This window comes from Drosophila busckii, chromosome 2L, assembly GCF_011750605.1.
Source record: "Drosophila busckii strain San Diego stock center, stock number 13000-0081.31 chromosome 2L, ASM1175060v1, whole genome shotgun sequence".
Taxonomy (NCBI): Eukaryota; Metazoa; Arthropoda; class Insecta; order Diptera; family Drosophilidae; genus Drosophila; species Drosophila busckii.
The window spans coordinates 16,980,407-17,006,721 of record NC_046604.1 but is presented as its reverse complement, the minus strand read 5'-3'; the positions used below and the strand labels follow the sequence as shown (position 1 = coordinate 17,006,721).

The 26,315-nt window shown below is 45.0% G+C and overlaps 7 protein-coding genes across 9 annotated transcripts; 4 read left to right on the top strand and 3 right to left on the bottom strand.

The window, feature by feature from the left end:
- Positions 1–64: 64 nt before the first annotated feature.
- LOC108607448 (dual specificity protein phosphatase CDC14A) lies at positions 65–7,326 on the bottom strand. The gene is given in 9 exon segments (XM_017998285.2): positions 65–785; positions 861–1,257; positions 2,033–2,338; positions 2,394–3,119; positions 3,182–3,852; positions 4,281–4,528; positions 4,531–4,545; positions 4,602–4,674; positions 6,926–7,326. Coding segments are annotated over 8 exon segments (3,066 nt in total). The 5' UTR covers positions 4,660–4,674; positions 6,926–7,326; the 3' UTR covers positions 65–140.
- A 747-nt stretch (positions 7,327–8,073) lies between these two features.
- LOC108607444 (laminin subunit beta-1) lies at positions 8,074–17,248 on the top strand. Of its 2 annotated transcripts, none has more exons than XM_017998278.1 (4): positions 8,074–8,348; positions 11,258–11,309; positions 11,362–16,942; positions 17,000–17,248. In XM_017998278.1, the coding sequence occupies exon 3, from the start codon at positions 11,553–11,555 to the stop codon at positions 16,923–16,925; it is 5,373 nt and encodes a 1,790-aa protein (XP_017853767.1). In that variant the 5' UTR covers positions 8,074–8,348; positions 11,258–11,309; positions 11,362–11,552; the 3' UTR covers positions 16,926–16,942; positions 17,000–17,248. The 2 variants fall into 2 exon arrangements, with proteins under 2 accessions (XP_017853767.1, XP_017853768.1); XM_017998279.1 differs by lacking the exon at positions 8,074–8,348 and adding an exon at positions 11,116–11,130.
- A 550-nt stretch (positions 17,249–17,798) lies between these two features.
- Positions 17,799–20,974, top strand: LOC108608215 (protein phosphatase 1L). 2 transcript variants are annotated; one of them, XM_017999490.2, is made up of 6 exons: positions 17,799–17,900; positions 18,803–18,983; positions 19,035–19,605; positions 19,660–19,923; positions 19,977–20,029; positions 20,087–20,974. In XM_017999490.2, exons 1-6 carry the CDS (start codon positions 17,861–17,863, stop codon positions 20,394–20,396), a joined length of 1,419 nt encoding a protein of 472 aa, XP_017854979.1. In that variant the 5' UTR covers positions 17,799–17,860; the 3' UTR covers positions 20,397–20,974. The 2 variants fall into 2 exon arrangements, with proteins under 2 accessions (XP_017854979.1, XP_017854978.1); XM_017999489.1 differs by lacking the exon at positions 17,799–17,900 and having other exon boundaries at positions 18,210–18,983.
- On the bottom strand, positions 20,889–22,551 carry LOC108608216 (guanine nucleotide-binding protein subunit beta-like protein). The gene is made up of 3 exons (XM_017999492.1): positions 22,362–22,551; positions 22,026–22,237; positions 20,889–21,626 (listed from the first exon to the last, which is right to left on the bottom strand). The coding sequence occupies exons 1-3, from the start codon at positions 22,468–22,470 to the stop codon at positions 20,991–20,993; spliced, it is 957 nt and encodes a 318-aa protein (XP_017854981.1). The 5' UTR covers positions 22,471–22,551; the 3' UTR covers positions 20,889–20,990.
- A 328-nt stretch (positions 22,552–22,879) lies between these two features.
- On the top strand, positions 22,880–23,437 carry LOC108602447 (COX assembly mitochondrial protein homolog). Its single transcript, XM_017990572.1, has 2 exons — positions 22,880–22,998; positions 23,054–23,437. Exons 1-2 carry the CDS (start codon positions 22,947–22,949, stop codon positions 23,356–23,358), a joined length of 357 nt encoding a protein of 118 aa, XP_017846061.1. The 5' UTR covers positions 22,880–22,946; the 3' UTR covers positions 23,359–23,437.
- LOC108602437 (tRNA-splicing endonuclease subunit Sen2) lies at positions 23,367–24,185 on the bottom strand. Its single transcript, XM_017990561.1, has 2 exons — positions 23,712–24,185; positions 23,367–23,652 (listed from the first exon to the last, which is right to left on the bottom strand). Exons 1-2 carry the CDS (start codon positions 24,157–24,159, stop codon positions 23,369–23,371), a joined length of 732 nt encoding a protein of 243 aa, XP_017846050.1. The 5' UTR covers positions 24,160–24,185; the 3' UTR covers positions 23,367–23,368.
- Positions 24,186–24,367: 182 nt separating this feature from the next.
- LOC108599967 (leucine carboxyl methyltransferase 1) lies at positions 24,368–26,286 on the top strand. The gene is made up of 4 exons (XM_017987225.2): positions 24,368–24,833; positions 25,111–25,533; positions 25,592–25,896; positions 25,957–26,286. Exons 1-4 carry the CDS (start codon positions 24,582–24,584, stop codon positions 25,991–25,993), a joined length of 1,017 nt encoding a protein of 338 aa, XP_017842714.1. The 5' UTR covers positions 24,368–24,581; the 3' UTR covers positions 25,994–26,286.
- The last annotated feature ends 29 nt before the right edge of the window (positions 26,287–26,315 follow it).

Here is a 26,315-nt window from a genome sequence, read left to right as displayed (position 1 = left end):
GCTTTAGCGGTTTTATTTCCCCCCCAGCCTATACGTATTGGTTTTTGCAGATTTTCTAAAAATTTTACTAATAAAATTATTATAATTTGTTTACAAAATATATATATACTATATGGCAGCAATAACTGTTGCAGCCAGCCTTAGTAGCTAATCTTCTTGCGCAGCTTTAGATGATGTGGCTGCTGATGCTGCTGCTGTGGATCGCGTTCGACTGCGCTGAGACGACTCAGACCACGTGGCTGCCAGTGTGCTGCTGCTGTTGTTGTTGTTGTTGTTGTTGTTGCTGGAAGTGCCGTGGGTGTGGGTATGCCCGAATTGGAGGCCGATGTGGAAGCTGAAGATGCGGATTCGGCGAGTATGCGGCGCGATTGGCGCAGACTGCCGCCTCCCAGACTCGTTGTAGGCGTGCCACAATTGCTGCTATATTTACTGCTGCTGCCGCTGTTGTTGTTGTTGTTGTTTTTATTCATCAAATGGCTGGCAGTTGCTGCTGTTGCTGCAGCTGCCGCAGCGGCTGCTGCAGCGGCCACTACACTCGTCTTGCGCAGCAACTTCGTATTGTACTCATCACACTTGTCCTTCTCGATGCGGGTGGAGCTGAGGGAGCGCTTGTTCCGTTTGCTGCCCAGATTGAAGTTATGCTCCAGTATGGCCTGCAGCTCGGCGCTGGCACGCCCGTTGCCATTGATGGCCATGCTAAGCCGGCTTGTGTCTAGGGGAGGTGTGGAAGAAAGTGAATTACTCAAGTTGTTGCTATGATTGTTGTTCAAATTGGGTATCTTTGACTTTGCGCCGGCAGTTGTTGTTGCAATTGCTGATGCAGCTGTTGTTGTTGTTGTTGCTGTTGTGCTGTTGGAGACAGTTGGCAGCGGATTGGAGTTAAGATCAAGCGTGGCGGATGAGGAGCGCGTAGCTATAGTATAACAACCAGCACCACCAGAGCCCAAAGCACTACTAGTGGGTAAGGCAGACGCATCGCGATAATAACGCGCCGTTGCCACTGTACAAGCCTGAGACGTTGGCCCAGACTGGCCAGCCTGCTCACCAGGCCGCTGGTAGCGTATACGCGAGCGACCCCGCAGCGTCATATGATGATGGGAGCGTATGGGCGGTATGGTGGCCGAGCTGCCGGCGCCACCAATACCAATGGGTATTTTACTCTCACTGATTGTGGCATAGGGTTTCAACTGTTTATCAGCCGCATTGGGCTGCTGTTCCAGCTGCTGCTCTGCTTTGCGTAGATGTTTCAATTCCATTCTGGAGAATGGCAAAGGAGTAAAGGCGAAGCAGCCCACAGCCAAGCACAAGAGACAAAAAGAAGGATATAGAGAGTTTGGAATTTGGAGTTTAGAGGACAGTGAGAGAGAGTGTGTGTGGCAAAACATTTACAAACACATACAAACCAAGCAACAAATTTAAATGTAGTATAACAAATTAAAATCAAATGGTCGAAAACAAAATAAAACTTGCACAAGCGGCATTAAATTTTGATAGTTTATTTCATAAATATTGCATGCACAAAGAAATGTTTAAAGCTAGTATACAATTAAAAAAAAGAAAACAATAGTTGCTAAAATTAGTAAATGGCTAAGCGCACGTTAAAAGTACTCGTTACTTTCAGCTTGAATCTAGCGCATGTTTAAAAGTACTCGATACTTTTAGCGCGCACTTAGCCTTATCGATGACAGCATCGATAATTCGAGTTAATTGTTAGTGCAAAAAATTCAAACAGTTAGCGGGAATAAGTAATAAATATGCTAAATTAGATTAATGCTTAAACTATGTACAACTGCAATTGGTGCAAATAGGCGAGCAGGTGGGCGGGCGATCGGTAAGGGGTTCGAGAGTAAGGGGGGAACACCAAAGAGAATACAAAAGAACAAGAACATTTAAAGGAAATGCAAAGCCGGCGCACTTTGGCAACAAAAAGTAAACATGATGGAACTCAAAACGAATCAAACAAGTGTTGTTGTTGTTGTTGTAGTTGGTGTTGTTGTTTCTGTTGTTGAGAGGATTGTAGAACACTACTTACCTTTTGCTGTAGATGGCCAGACTGCGTGTGCGACTAGCCAGCAGATTATTGTTGTTGTTGTTATTATTAGTGCTGCTGCTGCTGCTGTTGTTGTTGTTGAAGCTTTGCAGCGAGCTATTAATACTATTATTATTGTTGTTGTTGTTGTTGTTGTTATTATTGTTGTTAATGTGCTGTGCTGCGGTCATAGTGCTTGTATTGCTGGCCAAGCCACTGCTGGTCTTTAAAGGCAATGCCACAACATTGTTGTTATTCCGAAAGGGCTGAGAACGAGCGCGCGTATGCCGAAGATTTGCATCAGTTTCACTAAAAGAGGTAGAGCATTAACAAATTGTCAAGCGAGTTGGCTTAAAGTGCTCACCTGTTGCTGGAGCGCGAATGATGACGCCGCAACGCTTTGATCTGATTGAGTTTATCGCCCTGCGTTTGCGCCTGCTTCTTCTCCAGCGCCGTTTGCGTCATGCGCACCGATGAGGCGATGGTATGACGTGCTGCCTCAAAGACACTTGCGCTGGGTTTGCGTAATTTCTTCTCTGTGCAGCTGCTGCTCACAGGCTCCAGCACGCCTGCCGCTGAGCTCAGCTGACTGCGGCCGGCATTGGGATTTACCAAACGGCGCAAGGAGCTGGCTATGACTGTGGGCTTATTGGCGCCCGCTGGTGACTTGCGCCTACGCGTAGAGATGCTGTAAGCGGACGATGGCGGCTGCTCGGCAGGCGCACTAACTGTATCCGTATCGTTGTCGCTGCCATTGCAATTGGCCTCATCTGTGGATTGGTAATACGACTCTGGCTCCGGCTGTTGCTCGGATAGATCCTCGTCGGTGCCATCAAGCGTATCCTGATCATGCAAATGCATTGTGTCCACGCGCTGTGAGATGCCCTTGACGCGTGTCAACAACAAATCCACATGCTGCAAGTTGCTGTCCACTGTTTGTTGCTGCTGTTGCTGCTGTTGAAGCTGCTGCTGGCGCTCAGCCGTCATAGTCTTTAGCTCCAGACTGTTAATGCCGTACTTATGCTGCAGCATAGGCAAAGAGCAGCGTCGCCGCATGCGTTCACCCTCTGCCCATAACCAGTTCTGCTTGCTGCAAGCACAAGAGTTTAAAATTAATAACAAAAACAACAAGATTAATGTTAAGACGCATACTCCTCCATCCATTGCTGCTGATGTCCAATTACCGAGCCGGGGCGACATAGACGCAGCCAGGCAATGGCCTCCAGCGCACTGAAGCCATAGTGCTTCATTATGTAGGCACCAATGAGACTGCCAGTGCGCCCAAGTCCCGCCTTGCAGTGCACCGCAATGGCTCCCTTGGTTGTCTCGCATATGGACAAGAACTTCTTGAGTATCGCATCGCTGGGCGTGCTGCCATCGATAAAGAACAGATCCCGATGATCGAAGCCGGCATTCTCAAACGACGAGGCATGATAGACTTTAGCATTCAAACGTATCACGGTCGTTACATGATTATCGCGAAAGTAGCTAAAGTAGCGCTCGGGCGCATGGCAGGGATAGCCATTGGGCAGAGTTTTCGACTTCTGATGTGGCCCACAGAATGCGATAAACTTTTGCGGCACTATCCAGTTGAAGTCACCGTTCTCCACACGCTCAAAGTACTCGTACTCTTCTGCATCAAAGTCATCGAAGCTGAAGAAGCCCGCCTGCAGGCCCTTATGTATGGCATTGAGGCAGTCGAGCAGCGAGATCTTGAAATTGCTGGGCCCATAGCTGGCATCACAGAAGCGCGTATAAGCCGGTATATCGCCAGCGACCAGCAGCTTGTGGGCCTCCTCTGGTGTTTTGTTCAAATAGATTATCTGCAAAGCAAACACAATTGTTTATTAAATTCATAAATAATGTATATTGTTAAATAGTTTGAAGCATGCAGCATTTATAAGCAATTTGTAAATATAGAAAGCTCAAATATCTTTTATTTTTTAGATGATATATGACGCTAACTATTTGAAGTTTTATTTTTAAATGCACAAGTCTTTAAAATTATCAAAACTAATTAAGCAAACTCAACAATCAAATTGAATCAAAGCTTTTTAAACTTTAAAGGCATTAAACTATATTGAAATGAATTAATTATAGCGTGTCAGTCAGCACAAAAACTTTGCTATGCTATAGCATATATATGGTAATAGTTATCAAGTCAACTTTTCTAAAATAAGACGTGTGCAGGTGGGCTGGAGCGGTGGCGGGGGGAAAAAGAATAACAAACGAAAAAGAAGGTCACACTTACTGCATACGAACCAATCAGATAGGCTGCGTTAAGGCGCTTCGCCGGATTCATGGAGGTGTAGTGCACGATTTTCTTGTTTGCGTGACTCTTGGCACTCAATTTGGTGTTGAGCTTCATGCAGTATCTATATAGCATGCATAAGTTAAGCGGCCCAAAATCGTTGTAAAAATTCTCATAGACAAACTCATCATCGATGTTAAAATAATGTGTATTGACCGTATTCTTTGGCTTGATGTTCTTTTTAAAACTACAAAATACAAGCGATCTACAAAGAAATGCAAATTTAAATTATTTGTTATTAAAAAGAATTAATAAACATACCTGCTTGCATTTCTGTGGCGCAGACCAGCAGATCTGAGTTGTCATCGTCCAGCATCATGTTTAGTTTTGGCAACTGCAAAAGCACAAATAAACGCAAAATAAAGTTTAATCTTGGGCAAACAATCGTTAGAGATAGCATTAGATATAATAAGCAGTCTGCCCACACATAAGACTCAAGTCAAGTCAAATGTGCTTCCGGCTTGTCTTTCTACAATTTTTTTCTAATTATTTTCAACTGCGCCCACACAACTGACTTGGCCTTAAATGGCGACTAAAGTAAATGCTGTTTTCCGCAAAGGGTGTTACAACGGTTCTACGTAGAAACTTTATTGTTATTATGTACAGTTAGTCGTTAAAAGTTGTATTTGTTAGGGGGCGCCTAAGACAACAACAACATCATCATCAATATTGCTCTACTTTTGTCACTTACATTATATGTATATGTATGTGATGGCTTTATTGATAATATATGCATATAACAATCAGTCAGGCAGTCAGTCAGTCTGCCAGCTGACAAACGAAAAGTATAAAAAATAAGCAAAGCTTAACTACACTTTATATAAAAAAATATATTACAATACTGAAAGTTAGCATAAGGCTTGCTTGGTCTATAGTTTAAGTTATATACTATATGCTCTAGTTATTCTACTATTTATGCAAACTAGCAAAAGCACACACTAAATCATAAGCACTGTTATTGATTTGCAGTAGCGTCTTATGGCAACTTGTTGGGGTGTGTGCAGCACCCACCCACTCCCATCCCTCGAGCAACAGCAGCACCCTCTGGGGGCTACTCAATTTTTGCTGGCCCTTGCCTACCAAAAGTTTTATGATGTTGACCCGCATGTCATGAAATGTGTGTCGTTCGCACACAAGAACAACACACGTAAATAATATTCGATTTTATGTAAATTTTTAACCTTTTGCTTGACTCACTAAGCTCACCAGGGAACGCTTTGTTAGCGTGCCGTTAGAGAATTTCACATGCGAACATATATACATACTATATGTGTTTCCTTTTCCGGATTTAAAGTTTAAAAGTCAAGTCAAGACGAAGTGCAGCCTTTTTATAGCGCATTTGCATGTCCATGTTAAAGACTAAACCTAAAGCTAGATTATAATCAAAGTGCTTGCTTTTATTGCCATGTATCCTTAATGAACGCAAGTGTAAATAATAGCGCTGCCTAGCGCTGTATCAGCCTCATAGCGATCGGTTTTAAATAACTCTATACTGCATTGAGGAATTCAAACACACTTCTGACATCAGCAAAGTTTAACTTTAAACTAACAAGTGTCTGCAGCCCTCTTATCTTGTATTGAATATTTGAGAGCTAAGCCTTTCTCTTCTATTTTATGTGCTGCTCTTTGCTCTGCACAAACAACTTCGCATAACTCCACGTGACGATAACCAAAACTTACTGGCTGTGCAGTTGCACTCTCACACACACACACTACACACACCACAACATGTCCATATTGCTCTTTATCTGCCACAGCGCAAGTATAAGCATTAAAACGTGATGCAGATGCGGGAGACTGTGCGGAGGGGGAGACGCAAGCAGTGTCCGATTGCATTGAATTTGGTTTGTCGGTCAGTCGTTAGTTTAAAGCAATTTCAAAACAATAGACACATTTAAAACAAGTTTTCTAAAATAGCTTTGCTTAATGACGTCACCAGCACAAAACAACAATAAGAAAGCAAACCTCTCTACGTTGTCAACGTCAAATGAATGGCGATGCCGTTGCTGCTGCTGCTGCTGTATGATGTTCAGTCCATTTCAAACTTAGTTGTCGGTTAAAAAAAAAAACATATACAAAACAGCGGCAGAGATTTTTTTGCCGCGCCGCATACCGCACACACACACACACACAACAGCTCCATACACGCCCCCTTGTCATTCTCCCCCGCCTTGAGCCCTATAGTTTAACATTGCGCATGCCGCGCGCTCTTGCTCTTGGCTCTCGCGCTCACAACAATACAACGTGCTTCATTTAAATTTAAATGAAGCACGTTGTATTGTTGTGTGTGTGTGTGTGCTTCTGTTGGTGTTGGTGTTGTATTAATAAAAGCAACCAACGCATTTTTTCCAAATCCAAAACGAAACCGAAACGCCAAATAGCCAAAGTCTTTGGGCTGGCTGCTAAGTTTACTGCGTAATCAATTTTGGGGTATACAAACGGAGTCGCAGAGGAAATGCTAGCTGGACTATTTTGTGTGCCACTCATTCACTTTCTGGTGGACGGGGGTGAGGGCTGGGTCGATGGGTATTTGGGAAGGGGGCCAACTTGATTGTTATAGTTGCACAGTTGGCAGGTACACTCACCTAAATATGTATGTTGAAATGTTTGTCTATAGTTATGCACAGCAGGATGGGGCAGCAGCGGCAGCGGCCATACACACACACCATGGAACTGTTAATTTAGACACGACAAAATGTTGACTACAAATTTTAAACTCTATGCATAACACAATTTGTTTTGTTTTTTTTTTTTTTTTGCGTTTCGTTGTTTTTTAGCTCCACAACACGTCACACTACATACATTTATTTCAAATTCAATATGTAAAATGTAGTCGTTTACCCGTATAGTTAACAATGTTCTCGGCGCGAGCTTTTCTGTTTCCCTTTTATGTTTTTAAATATCGTAACGATTTCACATCAAAAAAGCACTTGCGTCTCGGAATTCAATGCGTTTGACTGATTTGGAAGAGCTTCACTGCTCCACTGTCCCCACTGCGTTGTTGGCGCTTTTTCCGTTGCACTTTGAACTCTCTTTCGTGTAACCAGATCGCGAACGAACGAACAAAACAAAAGTGAACGAACGAGCGAGAGTGAACGAACTGAATTGTTCACGCTTCATGGCTCAGTTATTTTTGTCTTGCCTTGTTTATTTGCTTTTTAATCATTTATGTGGCTCATAATTTATTATTTACACAATACAAATATAAATATGCAAAAATGCATAAGCTGTGGGAGCATTTTAAAATATATAAATTGTATAGATTCTAAGCCAACGGACAAATTATGAACAAAAGAACGAACGAACTTATTTAGTTTGCAAGGCACAGAGCAGGGTTGCTAAAATACTAGCTGCGCGTTGCCAACTGTCGTCAAGACAAGTGTTGCCAAGCGTAGCGTACATATTAAATGCGATCGGTGTAGGGATGGAAAGATGCGCGCGTGATTTGAACAATTGTGTTCTTGAACATAAAATCATTAAATTAAATAATAAAAAAAATTAAAACAAAGTACTAGTTAAAATCAAATAATTTAGCCAAGAAGTTTGAGTCCTCAGTGGTCTGAGCTCGCTCTCTCTGTCCCTCACTTGTTTGCTCTCTCGTGCGCTCTTTCTCTATGTCGCTCTCTTCTGCGCTTGGTCTTTGCTTACTCACTTAAAGTATCTGAAAGATACTTTGCCAGGCTGAGCAACATCAGCGCAGTCGGCAATGCGACTCGCTCAGTAACGAGTGTGGATCTTTGGTGAATGGACGGTAGTTTCGGTAGTCCGGAGTTTTTCTTTTCCCGTCCGTCCTCTTGGAAAATATCTTCTCTCTGTTGTGCCTGTGTATCTGTATCTGTATATGCACAATGTGCATGTGTGCGTATGTGTTCCCTTCTTCAAGTTTATAAAAAGAAGTTGAAAAGTGTTTAGCTACAACAACCAAAAACTGTGACAGTGCATTGTTGTTTATGTGTATAACAAAAAAAAATGATTTTTGAAAACTGCGCGGAGTTGAAACACAACATGGTAAGTTAGATTATTAGCTAAAAATCAGAAATTCATTTGGTTAAATTCAGTTTTTACTGCGCAGCTGTTGCGTCTGCATTCTTTTATTTTTTATTTTTTATCTACTTGCCCCGTTTGTTGTGACTGCCACTTCACTTGCTGCCTGCTGCCTGCTGCCTCTGCATCCGTTGTTTTTGTTGTTGTTGTTGTTACTCTCACTGCAGCGTGTTTATCATTAAGTTTTGAGATTTCTGCCAAAGAAAAATACATAAAAGCTCATGCTATAGACCACACGAGTTCCCTTTAGATTACATACCGATGCATATGTCTGTATGAATGCATGTAAGTCGATTCAGACGACTTGTAACATGATGCCTCATACCCAAAACCCATTTCAGAATGCCTTGCCTTGCACATGAGCATAGCTACAAACATGTATATATTTGTAAACGAGGGCAATCTTAAATATAATATAAAGTTGAAATTGTTTACACTAAAATATTGTAGCATTCTTTAAAGCAATTTGATTAATTCACTTCAATTACTTTGCATATCAAATTTCTTAAAATTGCTATCTCTAGCATTTTAAGAACTGCCCTCGCATGTGCTGTATCTGAGCAGCCAAGGAATAATGCATTTAAACAAAAAAATAAAAAATAGTGCAACGCTAAGCAAATTGTCGGGCCAGGCATTTACTTGCAGCTACTAGATTGCTAATTAAAATTATGAGCCAAGCTTTTGTCAACGATCCGAGAGATATAGTGCCATAGGCTAAACATAGCTAACCCACACACAGCAATATAAATGCTAATATGGTTCTGGCTCAGGACTTAGTTCAATTCTAAATATAAAGAAATGCCGCATGCTGATCTCATTTTATTTTTTTCTGTTGTTTTGTGGGCCAGAGTTCCAGAAAATTAACACACATATGTTCTCCATAACGCAAAACTATTCCAGCTGAGGATGTGCGGTCAATAAGCAGTGCGCTTTAATAGAATCGTATATATAAACATGCCAAAAAGCCAAGAACAACAATTGTTGAGGCAATTTTAATGAACTTTCAGTTAGGCAGAGACACACAGTCAGGTCAGACATATGTAGAGACTTTGTATGTACATTAAAACAATTCTGTAGATGCCCCCACAATGAAGCCCAAAACGTTGGCTCCAATGCTGTTTCATTTGAAAATACCCTAGCATTATTTTATAAAAGAGTGATATAGAATAAAATAATTTGTTATAGTAGTAAAAACTACGCGCTGTTGTTTTTGTTGTTGTTCTTCTTGTTGTTGCAACAATTGTTTTTGGGCGCGAAATGCGACACAATAAAAAAAAACAGTCTAATTAAAATTGTTATGCAAATTAGCAAACACTAACTAAAGCTTTAGCTTGTGTGCATATTAATTATCTATTTGCAAAATATGTAAATAGTTTAGTTGTGTGTGTGTGTGTGCTTGGTAAATTTACGTTTTGTTTAGTTCTTTGCTTATTTGTTTATTTGCCAGTCTGCTGTCCACATACAAAACGCACTGCCTGGGCCAGAGCGCGCCCAAATGAAAATGAAATTAAAAAAAATATATAAAGTTTAAAGCAATTAACCAAACCGCCAAACACACACACATACATGTGTGTGTGTGTGTGTATATATCATAGTATATAAGCCACATTCTGTGAATGAACTCTTATCGTTTTAAAGTTATGAAACTTTACTCACTTTCGAGTTCGAAATTTGAATTTCATGCTCGTATCGATTGACCGACCGACCGGTCACAAGTTTTGACTTCTGAAGCTGTCTTATCTTTCTCTGTGTGACTTCTGTAGCATAGTTTACATTTTTTTCACTCACTCTGCCGCTGATAAGCGCCACATAGACCCAATTCCAAATGCTGCCATAGCACTATTTATAAAAATGTTGTAGGCAATTCGAAATACGCTAGAAAATACAAAAATATAAAATTAAGTCAAGCAGTCAGAGATACATGTAAGGCTAGAAATGATTTTGATTAAAATAATAAACAATTGTGCAGTTTTTTTAATTTGGTATGAATGAAATTTGAATATGAAATTTTTCTAAGAATTTTACTTTCATTTTAAAATCAAACTCAATTCTAAGCATTGTTGATCTTTGTCTCTAGCAACTATAGATCTCTAGAAAGTAAACCGCTATATTTTTAGTAAGCACAAAATATTTGAAATGGAGAATGATATACTATAGAAAAATTGTTAACAAGTGCGCTTAGCTGTTAAATCATTAGTTAATTCGATAATAATATATAAATGTTGAGAATTTTTATAGTTAAGCTAAACACATATGATTATTTATATGAAACTTTTGCAAGTTATAAATCTTAAAATTTTTTAGAGGCCCTGAAGCAAATATTTTATTTCAATTGATTAAACTGCATGCAGCTATTTGTTGAGTGTATTTCAAACAAAAAAAGTCAAAACTATTTTTAAGGCTGCAATTGATTGTTGAACAAATATTTTGTTAAATTATTGTGCACATAGAGTATTTGTCTAGTGGCTTGGCCTGGCAAACTGGATGAGATCATAACTAAAGCAACTCTTTCATTATTTTTGTATTTAATACAATGAATTTGTGTTGAACATCTCGACACTTAGTACAAGTCTTGGGAGCTGATAAACAAACGCACCAAGCAACAACGGATTAAACTTTGTGTGTGTGTGTGTGTGTGTGTGTGGGGTTGGTTTATCGCCCAATATACAAACTTATAGTATGTGTAGACAGTTCATTGAGAATCGGAGCGAGATTTAGTACTCAGTTGGCGCATAAGATTCGTTGGGTACGGACGCATTAAATTCATTAATTGGAACAATGTTCTTGATAAGCCGCAAAACACACATAAGCTAAAAATAAAAACTATAAAAAAAAACATTAATGTTAGTTTCTTCTTTTTGTACAAATTACAGCGCGAGGCTTAGACAGGCGCAATATGAGCGCAGGCAAATTTTAGAGACAAAGGTAAGTTATAAGTTATAAATAAAATAAAATGTTTAACTGTTTGAATTTGCAGCTTGGACACGTGTGCAAAGCGCTGAAAAAGAAAAATTCAAAAAAAGGAAATCGAACGAAACGCTGATTACAGCATTAGAGAAACGGAGCCGGAAGCGCTCTAGTTGGGACACGAGCCCAAAACCAAACGAAACGAAAGCAACGAGAGTGAACGCGCGAACGAGCGAACGAGTAAGCGAGTGAGCGAGCGAGATGTCGCTTATCGCTGTTTGCTTTGTGCTGCTCGCCGTGCTCAGCGGTCAGCTGCAGGCGCAGCGCGTAGCGCCATCACATGGACGTCCGGATAGGCCGCGCAATCCGCCGCGTCAGTACATTAAGACGCATCCCTGCGAGCGCTCCAGCTGTTATCCAGCAACGGGTAACTTGCTAATTGGACGTGAGAATCGCTTGACGGCCAGCTCCACTTGTGGTCTGCAGTCGCCGGAGAGATTTTGCATTCTGTCGCATTTGCAGGATAAGAAATGTTTTCTGTGCGATTCACGCGACGAGACGCGCCACGATCCGTACAAGAATCATCGCATTGGACAGATTATATACAAGACCAAGCCGGGCACGAATATACCCACCTGGTGGCAGTCGGAGAACGGCAAGGAGAACGTGACCATACAGCTGGATCTGGAGGCGGAGTTCCATTTTACGCATTTGATTATAACGTTTACGACCTTCCGTCCGGCTGCCATGTACATCGAGCGTAGCTTTGACTTTGGCAAGAGCTGGCATGTGTATCGCTACTTTGCCTATGACTGCGAGGAAGCGTTTCCGGGTGTGCCCACCGTGCTGCGCAATATTACGGACGTCATGTGCACCTCGCGCTACTCCTACGTGGAGCCGTCGCGCAATGGCGAGGTCATCTTCCGCGTGCTGCCGCCCAACATCAATGTCACCGATCCGTATGCGGAGCATGTGCAGAACCAACTGAAGATGACCAATCTGCGCATACAGATGACCAAGCTGCACAAGCTGGGCGACAATCTGCTCGACAATCGTCTGGAGAACGAGGAGAAGTACTACTACGGCATTGCCAACATGGTGGTGCGCGGCTCCTGCTCCTGCTACGGACACGCCTCGCAGTGCCTGCCGCTGGACGATGTCATTACCACCGACTACGAGATGGTGCACGGACGCTGCGAGTGCACGCACAACACAAAAGGATTGAACTGCGAGACCTGCGAGGACTTCTACAACGATCTGCCCTGGAAGCCGGCGTTTGGCAAGCAGACCAATGCCTGCAAGAAATGCGAGTGCAATGGCCACGCCGTCAGCTGTCACTTCGACGAGGCGGTGTTCGTTGCCTCGGGCCATGTCTCGGGCGGCTTCTGCGACAATTGTCTGCACAATACGCAGGGTCAGCACTGCGAGGAGTGCATGCCCTTCTTCTATCGCGATCCCAGCGAGCAGCTGAGCAGTCCGCATGTGTGCCGCCCCTGCGACTGCGATCCTTTGGGCGCACTGGACGAGGGCATCTGCGATTCGTTCAACGATCCGGAGAACGGCATCAACGCCGGCGCCTGCCACTGCAAGCCGCATGTAAAGGGACGTCGCTGTGATCAGTGCAAGGATGGCTACTGGAATCTGCGCCAGGACAGCGACCTCGGCTGCGAGGAGTGCACCTGCAATACGCTGGGCACGGTCAACAACTCCGGCTGCAATATGCATACGGGTGAATGCACCTGCAAGCGCCTGGTCACCGGCAAGGACTGCAATCAGTGCCGCCCTGAGACTTACGGGCTGTCCGAATCCGAGGATGGCTGCACGCTGTGCAACTGCGATCCCGGCGGCTCCTATGACAACTACTGCGATGTGCTCTCCGGACAGTGTCGCTGCCGCTCGCACATGACCGGACGCACTTGCTCGCAGCCCAAGCAAAACTACTTCATACCCGAGCTGCATGTGGTGCATGACGCTGAGTCGGCGGATCTTTGCATCTCCTACGGCAGCGGCGGCAACTGCAGCATGGTGGCGCAACCGCAGCCCACCAATCTGGATCCACATGCGCCCGAGTTCACGGGCATTGGCTTTTCGCGCGTGCCCGAGCACACAGAGCTGGTAATCAATGTGGACGACGTGCCACGCAGCATGCCCTACGATGTGCTCATACGTTACCAGGCAACGTCGCGTGGCGACTGGGAGGATGCCTACATTACACTGGTGCGTCCCGATGAGATTGATCCCGCAGGCGAGTGCGCGCATTTGCTGCAGCAGCCGCAGAGCGAGGCGCGTGTGCCCTTCGTGCTGCCCGAGCGTGAGCGCCAGGTGGTGGCACTGCCCGATGTTTGCCTGGAGGCGGGCAAAGTGTACAAATTCCGCATTTTCTTTGAGCGCCGCCGTCACAACGAAGACAATCCCTCGGCCACCATCTTGGTGGACTCGCTGACGCTTATACCACGCATCGAAATCACTCCCATCTTCCAGGGCGGTCCCGGCGAGCTGCGTCTGCGCGAATACAATCGCAACAACTGCAATCGCAGCTTGTACGACGTGCGTGGCAATGCGCTGCAGCCGGAGATCTGCCGCGCCATGCAGCAGGACGTGAGCATCTATATACACGACGGCGCCAGCATGTGCAACTGCAATCCGACGGGCTCGCTGAGCAAGGAGTGCGACGCCAGCGGCGGCTACTGCCAGTGCAAGCCCAATGTGGTGGGCAGAACCTGCGATCAGTGCGCGCCAGGCACTTATGGGTTTGGTCCCGAGGGCTGCCGCGCCTGCGACTGCAACAGCATTGGCAGCAAGGACAACAACTGCGATCTGCTGACCGGACAGTGCGCCTGCCATGCCAATACCTATGGACGCGAGTGCAATCAGTGCCAGCCTGGCTACTGGCAGTTCCCCAGCTGTCGCGTCTGCGAGTGCAATGGACATGCCGCGCTCTGCGATCAGCTCAGCGGTCAGTGCTTGAATTGCCAGGACTCCACCACCGGCTATGGCTGCGATCAGTGCCTGGATGGCTACTATGGTGATCCGTTGCTGGGCTCCGAAATTGGCTGCCGCGCCTGCCGCTGTCCGGACACAGTCGCTTCGGGGCTAAGTCATGCCGCCGGCTGCAGCTTGGATACGCGCAACAACAACATGTTGTGCCACTGCCAGCCAGGCTATGCCGGCGCACGCTGCGAGCAATGCGCGGACAACTATTTCGGTGAGCCGGAGCTGGGCGGCAGCTGCGAGAAATGCGAGTGCAGCAACAACATCGATGCTTATGATGTGGGCAACTGTGATCGACGCACGGGCGCCTGCCTCAAGTGTCTGTACGACACCACAGGCGATCACTGCGAGCTTTGTCGGGATGGTTATCATGGCGATGCACTGCAGCAGAACTGCCGCCAGTGCGACTGCGATTTGCTGGGCACCAACAAGACGCTGGCGCATTGCGATCGCCACACAGGTCAATGTCCTTGCCTCTCTAATGTGCAGGGTCTGCACTGCAGCGAGTGCGCGCTGAATCACTGGAAGATTGCCTCCGGCGAGGGCTGCGAGGCCTGCAATTGCGACGCCATTGGCGCTGTGCAGGAGCAGTGTCATCTGTTTACGGGTCAGTGTGAGTGCAAGGCTGGATTTGGTGGACGCGCCTGCAATCAGTGCGAGGCGCACTACTGGGGCAATCCCAACGAGCAGTGCCAGAACTGTGAGTGCGATCAGTTTGGCGCCGCCGACTTCCAGTGCGATCGCGAGACGGGACAGTGCGTCTGCCACGAGGGCATTGGCGGCTACAAGTGCAACGAGTGCGCACGCGGCTATTTGGGCCAGTTCCCGCACTGCGCGCCCTGCGGCGAATGCTTCAACAACTGGGATCTGATACTGCAGGCGCTGGATGCAGCCACCCAAGCGAATATACAACGTGCACGCGAGATTAAGCAGGTGGGCGCCACGGGCGCGTACACAGCGGAGTTCAGTGAGCTGGACAAGCAGCTGCAGCACGTCAGGGATTTGCTGCAGAACACCACGGTTAGTTTGCAGGACATGCAGCAGCTGGATGCAGCAGCGAACTCGTTGCAGCAGCAGCTCACCGCCTCACATGAGCGCTTGAGCCAAACGGAGCAGAGCCTGGACAGCATTTACAATTCGTTGAGCTTGTCCGCCGTCGAGCTGGAGGGACTGCAGAATCATTCGCGTCTGGTGCAGCAGCTGTCGCAGGAGCTGCAGGCCAATGGCATTGAGCTGCAGGAGTCGAACATTGAGGGCGCCTTGAATCTGACGCGTCATGCCTACGAGCGTGTTAGCAATCTGGCTGCACTGAAGGATGAGGCACAGGAGCTGGCGGGCCAAACGGATCGCACATGCAAGCGCGTGGAAACGCTGTCCAATAAGATTAAGGACGAGGCAGCGGCCATAGCGCAGAATGATCAATCCATAGCCGATTATCGTGCTGAGCTGGCAACGTTGAGTGCACAGCTGCCGGAGCTGAACAACTGGGTGTGCGGCCAGCCGGGTGATCCTTGTGATAATCTGTGTGGCGGCGCTGGTTGTGGCAAGTGCGGTGGCTTCTTGAGCTGTGAGCATGGCGCAAGCGCTTTGAGCTCGGAGGCCTTTAAGGTGGCCAAGGATACGGAGCAGGCTATTAGCAGCAAGAAGGATGAAGCGGATCAGACCATACGCGCCTTAACGCAGGCCAAGCTTAATGCTTCGGAGGCTTATCAGAAAGCCAAGTCCGGCTTTGAGCAGTCCGAGCTCTATCGCAATCGCACCGACAACAGCAACAAGCTGGCAGCCAATCTCATCAATGCCGTCAATGATTTCTCCATTAACAAAACAGCGCTGCCTGAGGAGAGCAAGGATTTGGCACAGCAGACGCTGCAGCTGGATCTAACGCTGGATCCCAAGGAAATTGAATCGCTTAGCACGCAGATCAATGATGCCGTCGCCTCGCTGCAGAATGTCGAGTCCATTATATACAAGACGCGTCCGCAGCTGGAGCGCGTCAACAACTTGCAGTCAACAGCAAACAGCACCAAGGAGACAGCGAATAGCATTTTGGTTATGGCCAATTCCGTGGTGGAGCATTTGGCAGCAGCGAATGCTTCACAGCTCAAAGCACAGGATGCCATACAGCAGGCCAACAGCAACATTGAGCTAGCACGACAGGATCTGCAGCAGATTGACATCGAAACAGAGCAGGCAGCGCAGCCAGCGAACGATACAGCACAGCAAGTGGACGAGCTGGCCAAGAAGGTGCAGCGTCTGCAGAAGCATTTGCTCAAATACGAAATGGCCGCCAAGGAGATTAGCGAGGGTGCGCAGCGTGTCAAGCAACAGGCCGTGAATGCACGCAGCGAAGCCAGCAATCTGCAGTCCTCCACCAGTGCCACCAATCAAACGCTCAGCGAACGCGCCACTCGCTCCGAGCAGGCGCGCGAGCGTGCCAAGCTGCTGCTGCAGCGTGCCTCCAAGCTAACTGTGGATACCAATGAGAAAATGAGTGAGCTTAACCAGCTGACCGAAACGTACCAGAACAAAATAGAGCAGCTGTCCAAGCTGCAGCTATCCATACAGCCGCTGAACGAGGAGCTAAACGTTTATTTGCACAACATTCAGCAAAATGCCGATCGTTATCGCCAATGCACCGTTTAGGTTGCAATAGCAGCAAGGTGTGTTTTTATTTATTGCCATTCCAATTTGTTTAATTAACAATTTCTCTTTTGCAGCCATATTTTACGAACAAAAACGCAACGCACAGGAAGTTATTTCTATTTCGTTAAGTCCACTGTTAACTGCAATGTTCAATTTAAAAATTTGTATGCCATTTTCTTTAAAGCTTGTGTACACACTGGCGCACACAGCATTTTTTTTAGTTAAGTTTTTTTCTATCAAAAAAGTACTACTTACGAAGTAAACCAACAGCAATTTGCGTGTAATGCAACAAACTAAATACAAATACAATAAATTTAATTAAATTACTACTTAAAAATACATTTTATATTTGTTTTGTTTAATTTGCTCAGAGAGCGCGCATTTAGTAAAATTGTCATGTCCCCACATATGAGTGACTATTCTCAATTGGGAATAGTGGAAAATATACAGTGAAAGCTTCAAATAAATGTAGTTTTCACATAAAAATCATTAAAATTTTAACTTTCTAGCTTAAATTGTATTTTTTAATTGAAATCACATATGTGAATTCCATTTCTATTTTTGGATTTTTACCAAATTTAGTCAGCGAATGAATATTATTCAACAAATTTTACCATCTGTCGTTCATTTATTTATGTACTTTATATAATTTTCGTTCGCTGAGGCTTCACTGCCATCATAAATCTATTATATTTATTTTGTGTAATTGTATTTTGACGCGCATTGGGCAAAGCATAATAAACAATATATTATATATATAAATGCTGCTTGTGTTTGGCGGTTTGTCATTTTCGTTTGGCTGCGCTTCTTACTCGCGTCGCGTGCTGAAATTGTTTTCAATTCAATTCTTTAATAATTGGCCCTCATTTTTGTATTTAGCTAAAATTTAAACGTACAAAGTGTTCACAATGTTTGGCCACATATAAAACGCGGAAATGGATAAAAGCTATAGAAAATCAGTGCGCAGCACAGCAGGTATAAACAAATTCATTAATATAATTTATTTACAGTGCATTTGAAAATCGCGCTTCTAAGCGAAAACAAACATGGCCACACTTAAGCAACATGTTTGAGTGCTTTTGCAACAAGTTTCAGCAGCTTTTGCAACATGTTTCAGCAAACGCGGCTAACCGCTGTGTAGTAATGGCTCTCAAACTGCTAACCGCTAGGTAGCGCTGGCTGTCAAACTGTATCACGTAAGAGTCTTAAGATAACGTAATGTTTTACGCACAGCTACGCACACACACACATACGTAAATAAGCGGATGTGTTGTTGTTGTTTTTGGTTTATGCAAGCAACAGTAGCTATTAATAAAAAATATTCTGAAATCTGAAATAATATAATGCTGCCATCAAAAGTCGGAGGAAACTGCTGTGCAATACGTCAAATAATGAGAGCGACACAAAGCGAAAGTCGCAAATGCAAATAAGGCAAAAATAAAAACACGAAAATACAAAATAATAAAAAAAAACATAAAGGCTGCTGATGAAATGAGTGTGTGCGCAAAATAATTAAACCAAAGATTCCTACTCTCAAGTGCTTTTGGCCGAGTTCAGTGATTTTAAATTAAATCAACACATACATACAACACACACACACTCACATATATATTATATATAGCATACGCTTGAGGAAGAAGAATCCACGCATTGCGACACATTGGGAAGCACTGCTTCAATGGATGACGAACTAGAAGACAAAATCTTTTATCAGACCTACGTATCGCATATGAAAATACTGTCAAAATTTGCGGTGGGCTTCTCGTCCATCAATTCGCCGTTGGCCTATTTATGGAAATTATGTCGCCTCTACGTGCTGCGTCCAGAAGTTATACTCTGTGGCATTATACTCTTTGTTTTGTTGATCTATTTGCAAGCGGTTGATGTTTGGAGTCGCAGCATACTTGGACGCATACAAGCGACGCTGGGACGCCAACATGCTGCCACGCGCGTCATGGAGATGTCTGGCGCGGCAGGAGATCATCAGAGCTGGGAGGAGGTGCGCCAGCAGAGCGCCGCCTATGCAGTGCTCGGACGCAGGCCGCACATGGAGGACAGGTAAGTGGTGGCCACCATCTGAGAAGCAAATACTAAAGCTATAGCTTGCAGATACATTATTGAGGAGAACATTAACAACAATACGGACGTTGCGTTCTTTGCCGTATTCGATGGACATGGCGGCGAGTTTGCTGCCGACTTTGCACGCGATGTGCTGGTCAAGAATATTTACAATAAAATCATCGAAGTGCACAAGCTACTGCAACGGGGCGGCGGCGCCAGCGCTGGCGACTATGACAAGAGTCCCTATTTGGTGCGCAAGCAAAGCCGCAAGGATAACGCCAACAAGGAGAACAACGAACCTGTGGCACGACGCGACAGTCTGCGCAAGGCGCAGAGCACTACGACAGACTGCAGCGTCATTAAGCAAAAGACAACGGAGGCGCAGATAACGGACTTCTATACGGCACAACTAAACAGCGCCATGCGTGCCAGTGGTGGCAGCAATGCAGCCAAGGAATCCTTTCTGAACAACAATAATGCACAGAGCGCAAACAATGCGCCGCCGCCAAGCTACGAAGCGAAGTGCTATATCGAACAGGGACGCATTAACTTTGGCAAGCTCATAACGGATGAGATTCTGTCGGCGGATCACAAGCTAGTGGAGCAGGCCAAGCAGACGGTTAGACATAACTAGCCTCACACTTTTTATATTATTAATCTATTGCTATTGCAGACCAACATAGCTGGCACTACGGCTCTCATTGCCATTATGCAGGGCAGCACGCTTATTGTGGCCAATGTGGGTGACTCGCGTGGCGTTATGTTCGATGCACGTGGCATTGCTATACCCTTGTCCTTTGACCATAAGCCGCAACAGGTGCGTGAACGCAAGCGCATACATGATGCCGGCGGATTCATTGCGTTCCGTGGCGTTTGGCGCGTCGCTGGCGTCTTGGCAACGTCACGTGCGCTGGGTGATTATCCGCTTAAGGACAAGGTATGCATGTTTAACAGTTATGTGCGCTTGTTATTAACTTTAGGCACTTACAGAATCTAGTCATTGCCACGCCGGACATACTGACCTTTGAGCTAAATGATCACAAGTGAGTAGCATGGCTTCCATGTTTAAGTTCAATGCTAATCTGCGCTTTTGTTTGCAGACCACGCTTTCTCATACTCGCCTCGGATGGACTCTGGGACACGTTTAGCAATGAGGAGGCCTGCAGCTTTGTGCAGGAGCATCTGAAGGAGTCGGACTTTGGCGCCAAGTCGCTGTCCATGGAATCGTATAAGCGCGGCTCTGTCGACAACATTACCGTCTTGGTTATTGTTTTTAGGAATGATATTTATCGCATTGGCAGTAGCGGCGGCGGCGGCAGCTTGAGTGGCAAACTAGTAGACACACCACCGCTGGCCAAGTCAGCATCTGGCGTTGCTGTAGCACGCTCCAATTCAATCAAGACCAAGTGACAGCAGTAAACTGCTCCTTTAGCCAGTTTTCTTTGCCTGCTGCAGCTAGCAACAAATAACATAAACTAAAGTGCCCAAATATGTACAGTCGTGGCATAAATAATTGTCACGCCACTGTGCTCTCTAGCTAAGCCCATGCGATCAAATGTTTGTCCTATCGCAAATTATGTACGAATTTTACACACACACCCACACACACATGTTGAGTCTGTTGTGTGTGGGCTTTTTAGTTGTTGTTTTAAACAAATTGTTCTTCATGCTCACATTGCGTTATCTCCGCACACCATTCATCGATATTTATTTAAATTATTTTTGTTATACCATTTTATTTATAAAACGAACTTTTTTCTATCTTATAAACGTGTTTACAAATAAAAACTTTCAAAAATACTCGAAATCAGCCGTGTGTATTCATTTCTAAGGGGCAAGCCCGCTATCTACACCAGTGGCAATAATAAAAAAGTTATGTTCTATGTAAATAAATTAAACTTGTTAAATTTTCATAAGCGTCGCTTAAAATTTATTTTTGTTTTGGTTTAAACAAATCAATGGGCGACCAATCTAGGCTACGTCATATATAAAACAGCAATCCGTTTAGTGAGCTGATACAGACACTTGCCAGACGCGAATGGTGTTGTCGGAATAGCCAGCGAACAGGGTCTGGCCATCGGTGGACCAGGCCAGGGACAGGCACTGTGGCTGCTCGGCCTTGGATGTGGGCGAGACGACCTCAGGGCGCAGCTCCTCAACGGTCTTCTTGCATGCCAGATCCCAGATCTTGATGGATGGGCCATAGGCGACGCACAGCCAGTAGCGGTTGGGCGAGAAGCACAGTGCGTTGATGATGTCGTTGTGCTCCAGAGTGTACAGGTTCTTGCCGTCATTCAGATCCCACAGCAGAGCCTTGGAGTCCTTGCCACCGGAGGTGCACAGGGAACCGTCAGGAGAGACAGTCACGGTGTTCAGATAACCGTTGTGGCCGTGATGGTTGTTCTTGAGCTTGCAGTTGGCCAAGTTCCAGACCTTGACGGTGCGATCCCAGCCGCAAGACACGATGATGGGATTCGAGTGGTTGGGCGAGAAACGCACGCAGGACACCCAATCGGTGTGGCCATCCTCCTGGATGGTGAACTTGCACTCGGCCAAGGTGTTCCACAGCTTGATGGTCTTGTCGCGAGAGCCAGACACGATTTGACGGTTATCGGCGGAGAAAGCGACCGACAGCACATCCTGCAATAACAAGTCAAACCATTATAAGTTAAAGGCAGTCTTTTTATCAAATATTTTGTTTGCTTGGTATTCGAAGGAGCTGCAAACTTGTAGACTACTTACGAAAGATCAGCACGCAAAAGTATGAAGACTCAGGCGTTGAAGCGTAAAGATGTCAACCAGAAATTCTGCCTCGCATAGGCGCAATATTTATACACAACATGCATACACACTTACATTGTAAGCATGCATGCATGTGTGTGTGTTTGTCTTTTGGTATTGGTGTGCTAACTAAATCTAACCTTACTTTACGGGTAGCTACTTCACCAATACCGACAAACACAAAGAGTAAAGAATTTTTCATAGAGCAATTCTAAGCCCTAAGCTCAACACGTGTAAACACTTGGAAACTTATCCCACCTTGGTGTGTCCCTCGAAGCGGCGAGTGGTCTTGCCGGCAGCCAAATCCCACAGGCGCAGAGTCTGATCCCAGGAACCGGACAGAGCGTAGTTGCCATCGGACGACAGCACAACGTCGCTGATGAAGTGGGAGTGACCGTACAGGCGCTTCTGGGGATAACCGTAGTTGGTATCCTCATCGCGGGTCAATTTCCAGACAATCAGAGTCTTGTCTGCAAGAGCACATCACTATTATTAAGACTTTCTTTGAAATTTGCAAAATAAACGCAGGATGCTTCAAGTTTTTGCCGATTTGCATTTTACTCTACATAACCTCAAATCTTTTGGTATACTTGCCACGAGACGCCGAGATGATGGTGTCAGGATCCTTGGGGTTGGTGGCGATCTGGGTGACCCAGCCATTGTGGCCAATCAAGGTACCACGCAATTGCAATGTCTCAGACATGTTGGATGCGGTTTAAAAAAATGCAACGGGAGCGCAAAGGAAACACGTCCAGTGGCGCTGCGAGCTGACAGAAAAAGAGGCAGTAGTGTTCAACAACAACGTTCATAAGGCAACACTCGTATTTTGCTTATATGGCAACACTCGTATTTTGCTCATATGGCGAACGAACCGAAGTGAACGAAATAAATGGCTCGTTTTTGTTCACTGCCTTAAGGGTCTTATGTACCACATGCAAATATAAATAGGCTTACTATTGAAAAATTTGTTAAAAGCCATCGTATTATTTATTTTTAATTATTAAATTTTTATTAAGCGATCGAACAAAAAGAGCGATTTAGTTCAGAGACTATAAATGAACGAGCGAGCAAGTTATCTGTTATCGTTATTACAACAGCTGTTTTATGCAAAATAAAAAAAAAACAAACACGAGTAGCTTTTGAAAAATTTGTTAATTATATTTTTAATCCACTGACATAATGAGCCTAGAACAACAGTCGCCCATTGATCCACGCAATCCCCATGGCCTGGGTAAGTGCAGATCATTACGTAAAAGGACAAGCAACTCATCACATTGACTTAATAGGAGATCCAAATGACACATCGTTGCGCAAGGTGGAGCGCGAAGTATTAATACCAAAGATAATGCGAGATCGTGCACGCGATGAGTTCTGCTCCAAGGAGGTGGCTGACTTTGAAGAGTGCTGCAAAGCTAGCAGTATCCTTATGGTCGCCACTTGTAGAAAACAAAACTCGGCGCTCAGGGATTGCCTGACCCGATGGTATCAAAACGAAGCGTTCAAAGACGAATGCAAGGCGATTTACCTGCAGGAGCGCTCGGATTATCGCAGTACCGGTATACCCAAGAAGCATCGCGTGCAGAAAATGTAGTTTAAGTTGATTATTGTTTTTGTTTAGTTTGCACAAATGAAGTGTAGTTAAAGCGACGTATCACAGTCTCCTCTATGGTTAGGGCCTTAAGTTCAAGCGGCGTGGCCGGCAGTAGCTCAAAATCGTTGGGTTGATTCACTTTTAAAATCAAAACATCTTTGTCTGAAGTTTCGGCAACGCGTTGAATGCCTTTCAAGTTCTTAGGCTCATAGTGTGTACACAATTTTTGGGCTTGCGTCTGTACAAGAACAAGGAAGCTTGCATGATAATGTCTAGGACCGTGCTTATAGATGACTGTGGAAGAGTTGTCAGTTTATAATTTAAACGCTCACAGCAAAGCTGATTGAACTTACGAAAATCTCCGCCAAATTTTATGCCACTTTTGATAATCCAACTTTTGGATTTTAGATACAAGTAAGCCGCCAGCTTGAAGACAAACTTTTTGTCCAGCGTTGTGGCTGCCGCTAAGTATGCCTGCCAATCCAACAGATTGCCCAACTTGTCCGTAATCTCTAGCACTTTTAAGTAATAAGCCAACAAACAGGACTCTTCCAATCCCAGTAGCAACGTCTCGTCCGATTCGCCTGACATGGGACCACCACGAGATTTGCTCCCCCTGCCATAACAGCCGTTATCATGAAGACTTGTTATTTTTGCATGCTCAGAATTTGCAACCTCCACGCATAGACCGGTGAACAAGCCTTGATAGCGCTCAGTTTCATTGCAGCGTGGAAAGGGCAAGAGTTTATGATAATCTTGGCAATTACTTCTCTTGCGTTTTAAATGTGGCTTAAATTCCATGTCCTTTAATTCATTGTTTTTATAATTATTTGTTTATTTATATTTTGCTGTCGATTGCCCAAATTGCAATTAAAAAGTTGGCAGCGCTTTTATGCCGCCCAGTCTTTCGATAGACTTATCGAGCGACAGTAGTGGTAATTTTATCGCTGCACTGCTTGCACAAACATCGAACTTCTTGCTCGCAAAACAAAACAAACAAATATAAAACTATGAATTAAATTAAATCTTACCACTGGCGATGACAATAAACAATAAATTTAATTAACTCTTGCAAGTATATGCTGTGCATAGCTAATTGTATATTTAAAATATAGCGCAAAGAAACTTGAAGAAAAACACGTATAATCTGAGGGCAGACAGAAGTGCATAATCAGTGCTTGAACTGTGCGAATTTTAGTGTAGACAACTTCTGGTGCGGCGTCATGGAGCCACCATCAGTTGGCGGCGGAGCTGCCCACAATACGACACACAAATTTCATCCATGTGATGAGGCTGTTATAGCCACCAACGATGATGCGAGTGACTGCAAGCGCTGCGCCGTGCGTTTGGGCTATTGGAAGGACGACTACATTGGGTACTTTGTGCGCAATCAGGAGAGGAAGGCGCCTGAGATCAATCGTGGCTACTTTGCACGCGTCAAGGGCGTCGAGATGTGTGTGGACAAGTTTCTCAAGGTTAGTGCCAGTCGAAGGTTGCAGTAATAGCGACAAAAAGCAACAGCAGGACATGCGCGTCGCAGGCTGTATCTGTGGGAATTGCATTAATGTGCAAGCCAGTCACGTGGCTCACGGTAACATATCTAGCAGTGCTGCCGCCCAATTGTCTGGCCGCCTGTCCTTGCACATTGGCCCTGGCCCTTGAACGCGTGTTAAGGTCAACTGTCTTTTTGGCCTGTTGCGCATGCACCGCAATTAAAGTTGCACTAAGCTAATTATAATTATATATTTGCAGAAAACGGGTGGCAACTGCCAGATAATTAATCTGGGCTGTGGCTTCGATACGCTCTACTTTCGCCAGGATACAGCGCATCAGGTGAAGAACTTTATTGAGCTGGACTTTCCCACAGTAACGGCGCGCAAATGCTACACAATCAAGCGCAATAAGGCCTTGCTGGCCAGGATTAACGCCGAGGATGGCGAGGTGCGTCTAAGTCCAACAGATCTGCATGGACCCAACTATCATCTGATGGGCGTGGATTTGCGTAACCTGGATGAGGTGGACAGCAAGCTGGCGCAGGCTGAGGTGGACTACACGCTGCCTACAATCTTCTTGGCCGAATGTGTGCTGGTCTACATTGAGGCACAAAATTGTCACAATTTGCTCAAATGGATAGCGCAGAAGTTCAAATCCGCCGTCTTTGTTAACTATGAGCAGGTGAGTATTCATTTTCCACTTGTATTTACGAATTTATTACAAGTATCGCTTGCTGCAGGTGAATATGAACGATCGCTTTGGTGAGGTCATGCTCAACAATTTGCGTAGTCGTGGCTGCAGCCTGGCTGGCGTGGAGTCCTGCTTGTCGCTGGAGACGCAGACGAATCGCTTCAAGGACTGTGGCTGGAGTGGTGCACGCGCTTGGGATATGGTGCAGGTTTATGAAAGCATCTCAGCAGCGGAGCGACAGCGCATAGAGCGTTTGGAAATGCTGGACGAAGGCGAGCTATTGTTGCAGCTGTTCCAGCATTACTGCCTGGCTGTTGCCTGGTTGGGTGTTGATTTTCAGGATTTGGATATCACGTGCGTACTGTCAAAGGGTTTCGCACAGTTCAATTTTATAAATTTATTTTTCATTCTCAGTGTGGAAGATCTGATGTCCTCGCTTAATATCGAGTAATTGGCGCCAAATGGTGGAACGTTATTTATTCAGTCTACTTTCTGTTTGCTGCTGCTGATGCTGTCTTCGGGTTAAGCCACAGATCATGCCAAACTTTGCTTCGAGTGTTACGCCTAATGTGTTAAATAAATTGCAAATTTACAATTAAAATGTAACTAATACTTGTCATTTACACATGCATTATTAATGTGTATTATTTTAAGTTTTATCTTCTTTTTTTTTTGCCTCCCGCCCATTAAAGACTTTGTTCTGTAAATTTCTAGTGTGAGTTGTAAATGTAATTCGAAATAAATTAAAGGAAAATTCAATTATTCAAGAATTT

Bases quoted from the DNA above. Each gene is read 5' to 3' on its own strand.
- LOC108607444 (XM_017998278.1), top strand. From the start codon at position 11,553: ATGTCGCTTATCGCTGTTTGCTTTGTGCTGCTCGCCGTGCTCAGCGGT.
- LOC108608215 (XM_017999489.1), top strand. From the start codon at position 18,604: ATGGATGACGAACTAGAAGACAAAATCTTTTATCAGACCTACGTATCG. The intron at 19,606-19,659 runs GTTAGACATAAC...TTGCTATTGCAG, and splicing joins TGGAGCAGGCCAAGCAGACG to ACCAACATAGCTGGCACTAC. The intron at 19,924-19,976 runs GTATGCATGTTT...AGGCACTTACAG, and splicing joins ATTATCCGCTTAAGGACAAG to AATCTAGTCATTGCCACGCC.
- LOC108608216 (XM_017999492.1), bottom strand. From the start codon at position 22,470: ATGTCTGAGACATTGCAATTGCGTGGTACCTTGATTGGCCACAATGGC. The intron at 22,238-22,361 runs GCAAGTATACCA...GTGCTCTTGCAG, and splicing joins CATCATCTCGGCGTCTCGTG to ACAAGACTCTGATTGTCTGG. The intron at 21,627-22,025 runs GTGGGATAAGTT...TTGTTATTGCAG, and splicing joins GCTTCGAGGGACACACCAAG to GATGTGCTGTCGGTCGCTTT.
- LOC108602447 (XM_017990572.1), top strand. From the start codon at position 22,947: ATGAGCCTAGAACAACAGTCGCCCATTGATCCACGCAATCCCCATGGC. The intron at 22,999-23,053 runs GTAAGTGCAGAT...TTGACTTAATAG, and splicing joins ACGCAATCCCCATGGCCTGG to GAGATCCAAATGACACATCG.
- LOC108602437 (XM_017990561.1), bottom strand. From the start codon at position 24,159: ATGGAATTTAAGCCACATTTAAAACGCAAGAGAAGTAATTGCCAAGAT. The intron at 23,653-23,711 runs GTAAGTTCAATC...ACTCTTCCACAG, and splicing joins AAAATTTGGCGGAGATTTTC to TCATCTATAAGCACGGTCCT.
- LOC108599967 (XM_017987225.2), top strand. From the start codon at position 24,582: ATGGAGCCACCATCAGTTGGCGGCGGAGCTGCCCACAATACGACACAC. The intron at 24,834-25,110 runs GTTAGTGCCAGT...ATATATTTGCAG, and splicing joins GTGTGGACAAGTTTCTCAAG to AAAACGGGTGGCAACTGCCA. The intron at 25,534-25,591 runs GTGAGTATTCAT...CGCTTGCTGCAG, and splicing joins TCTTTGTTAACTATGAGCAG to GTGAATATGAACGATCGCTT.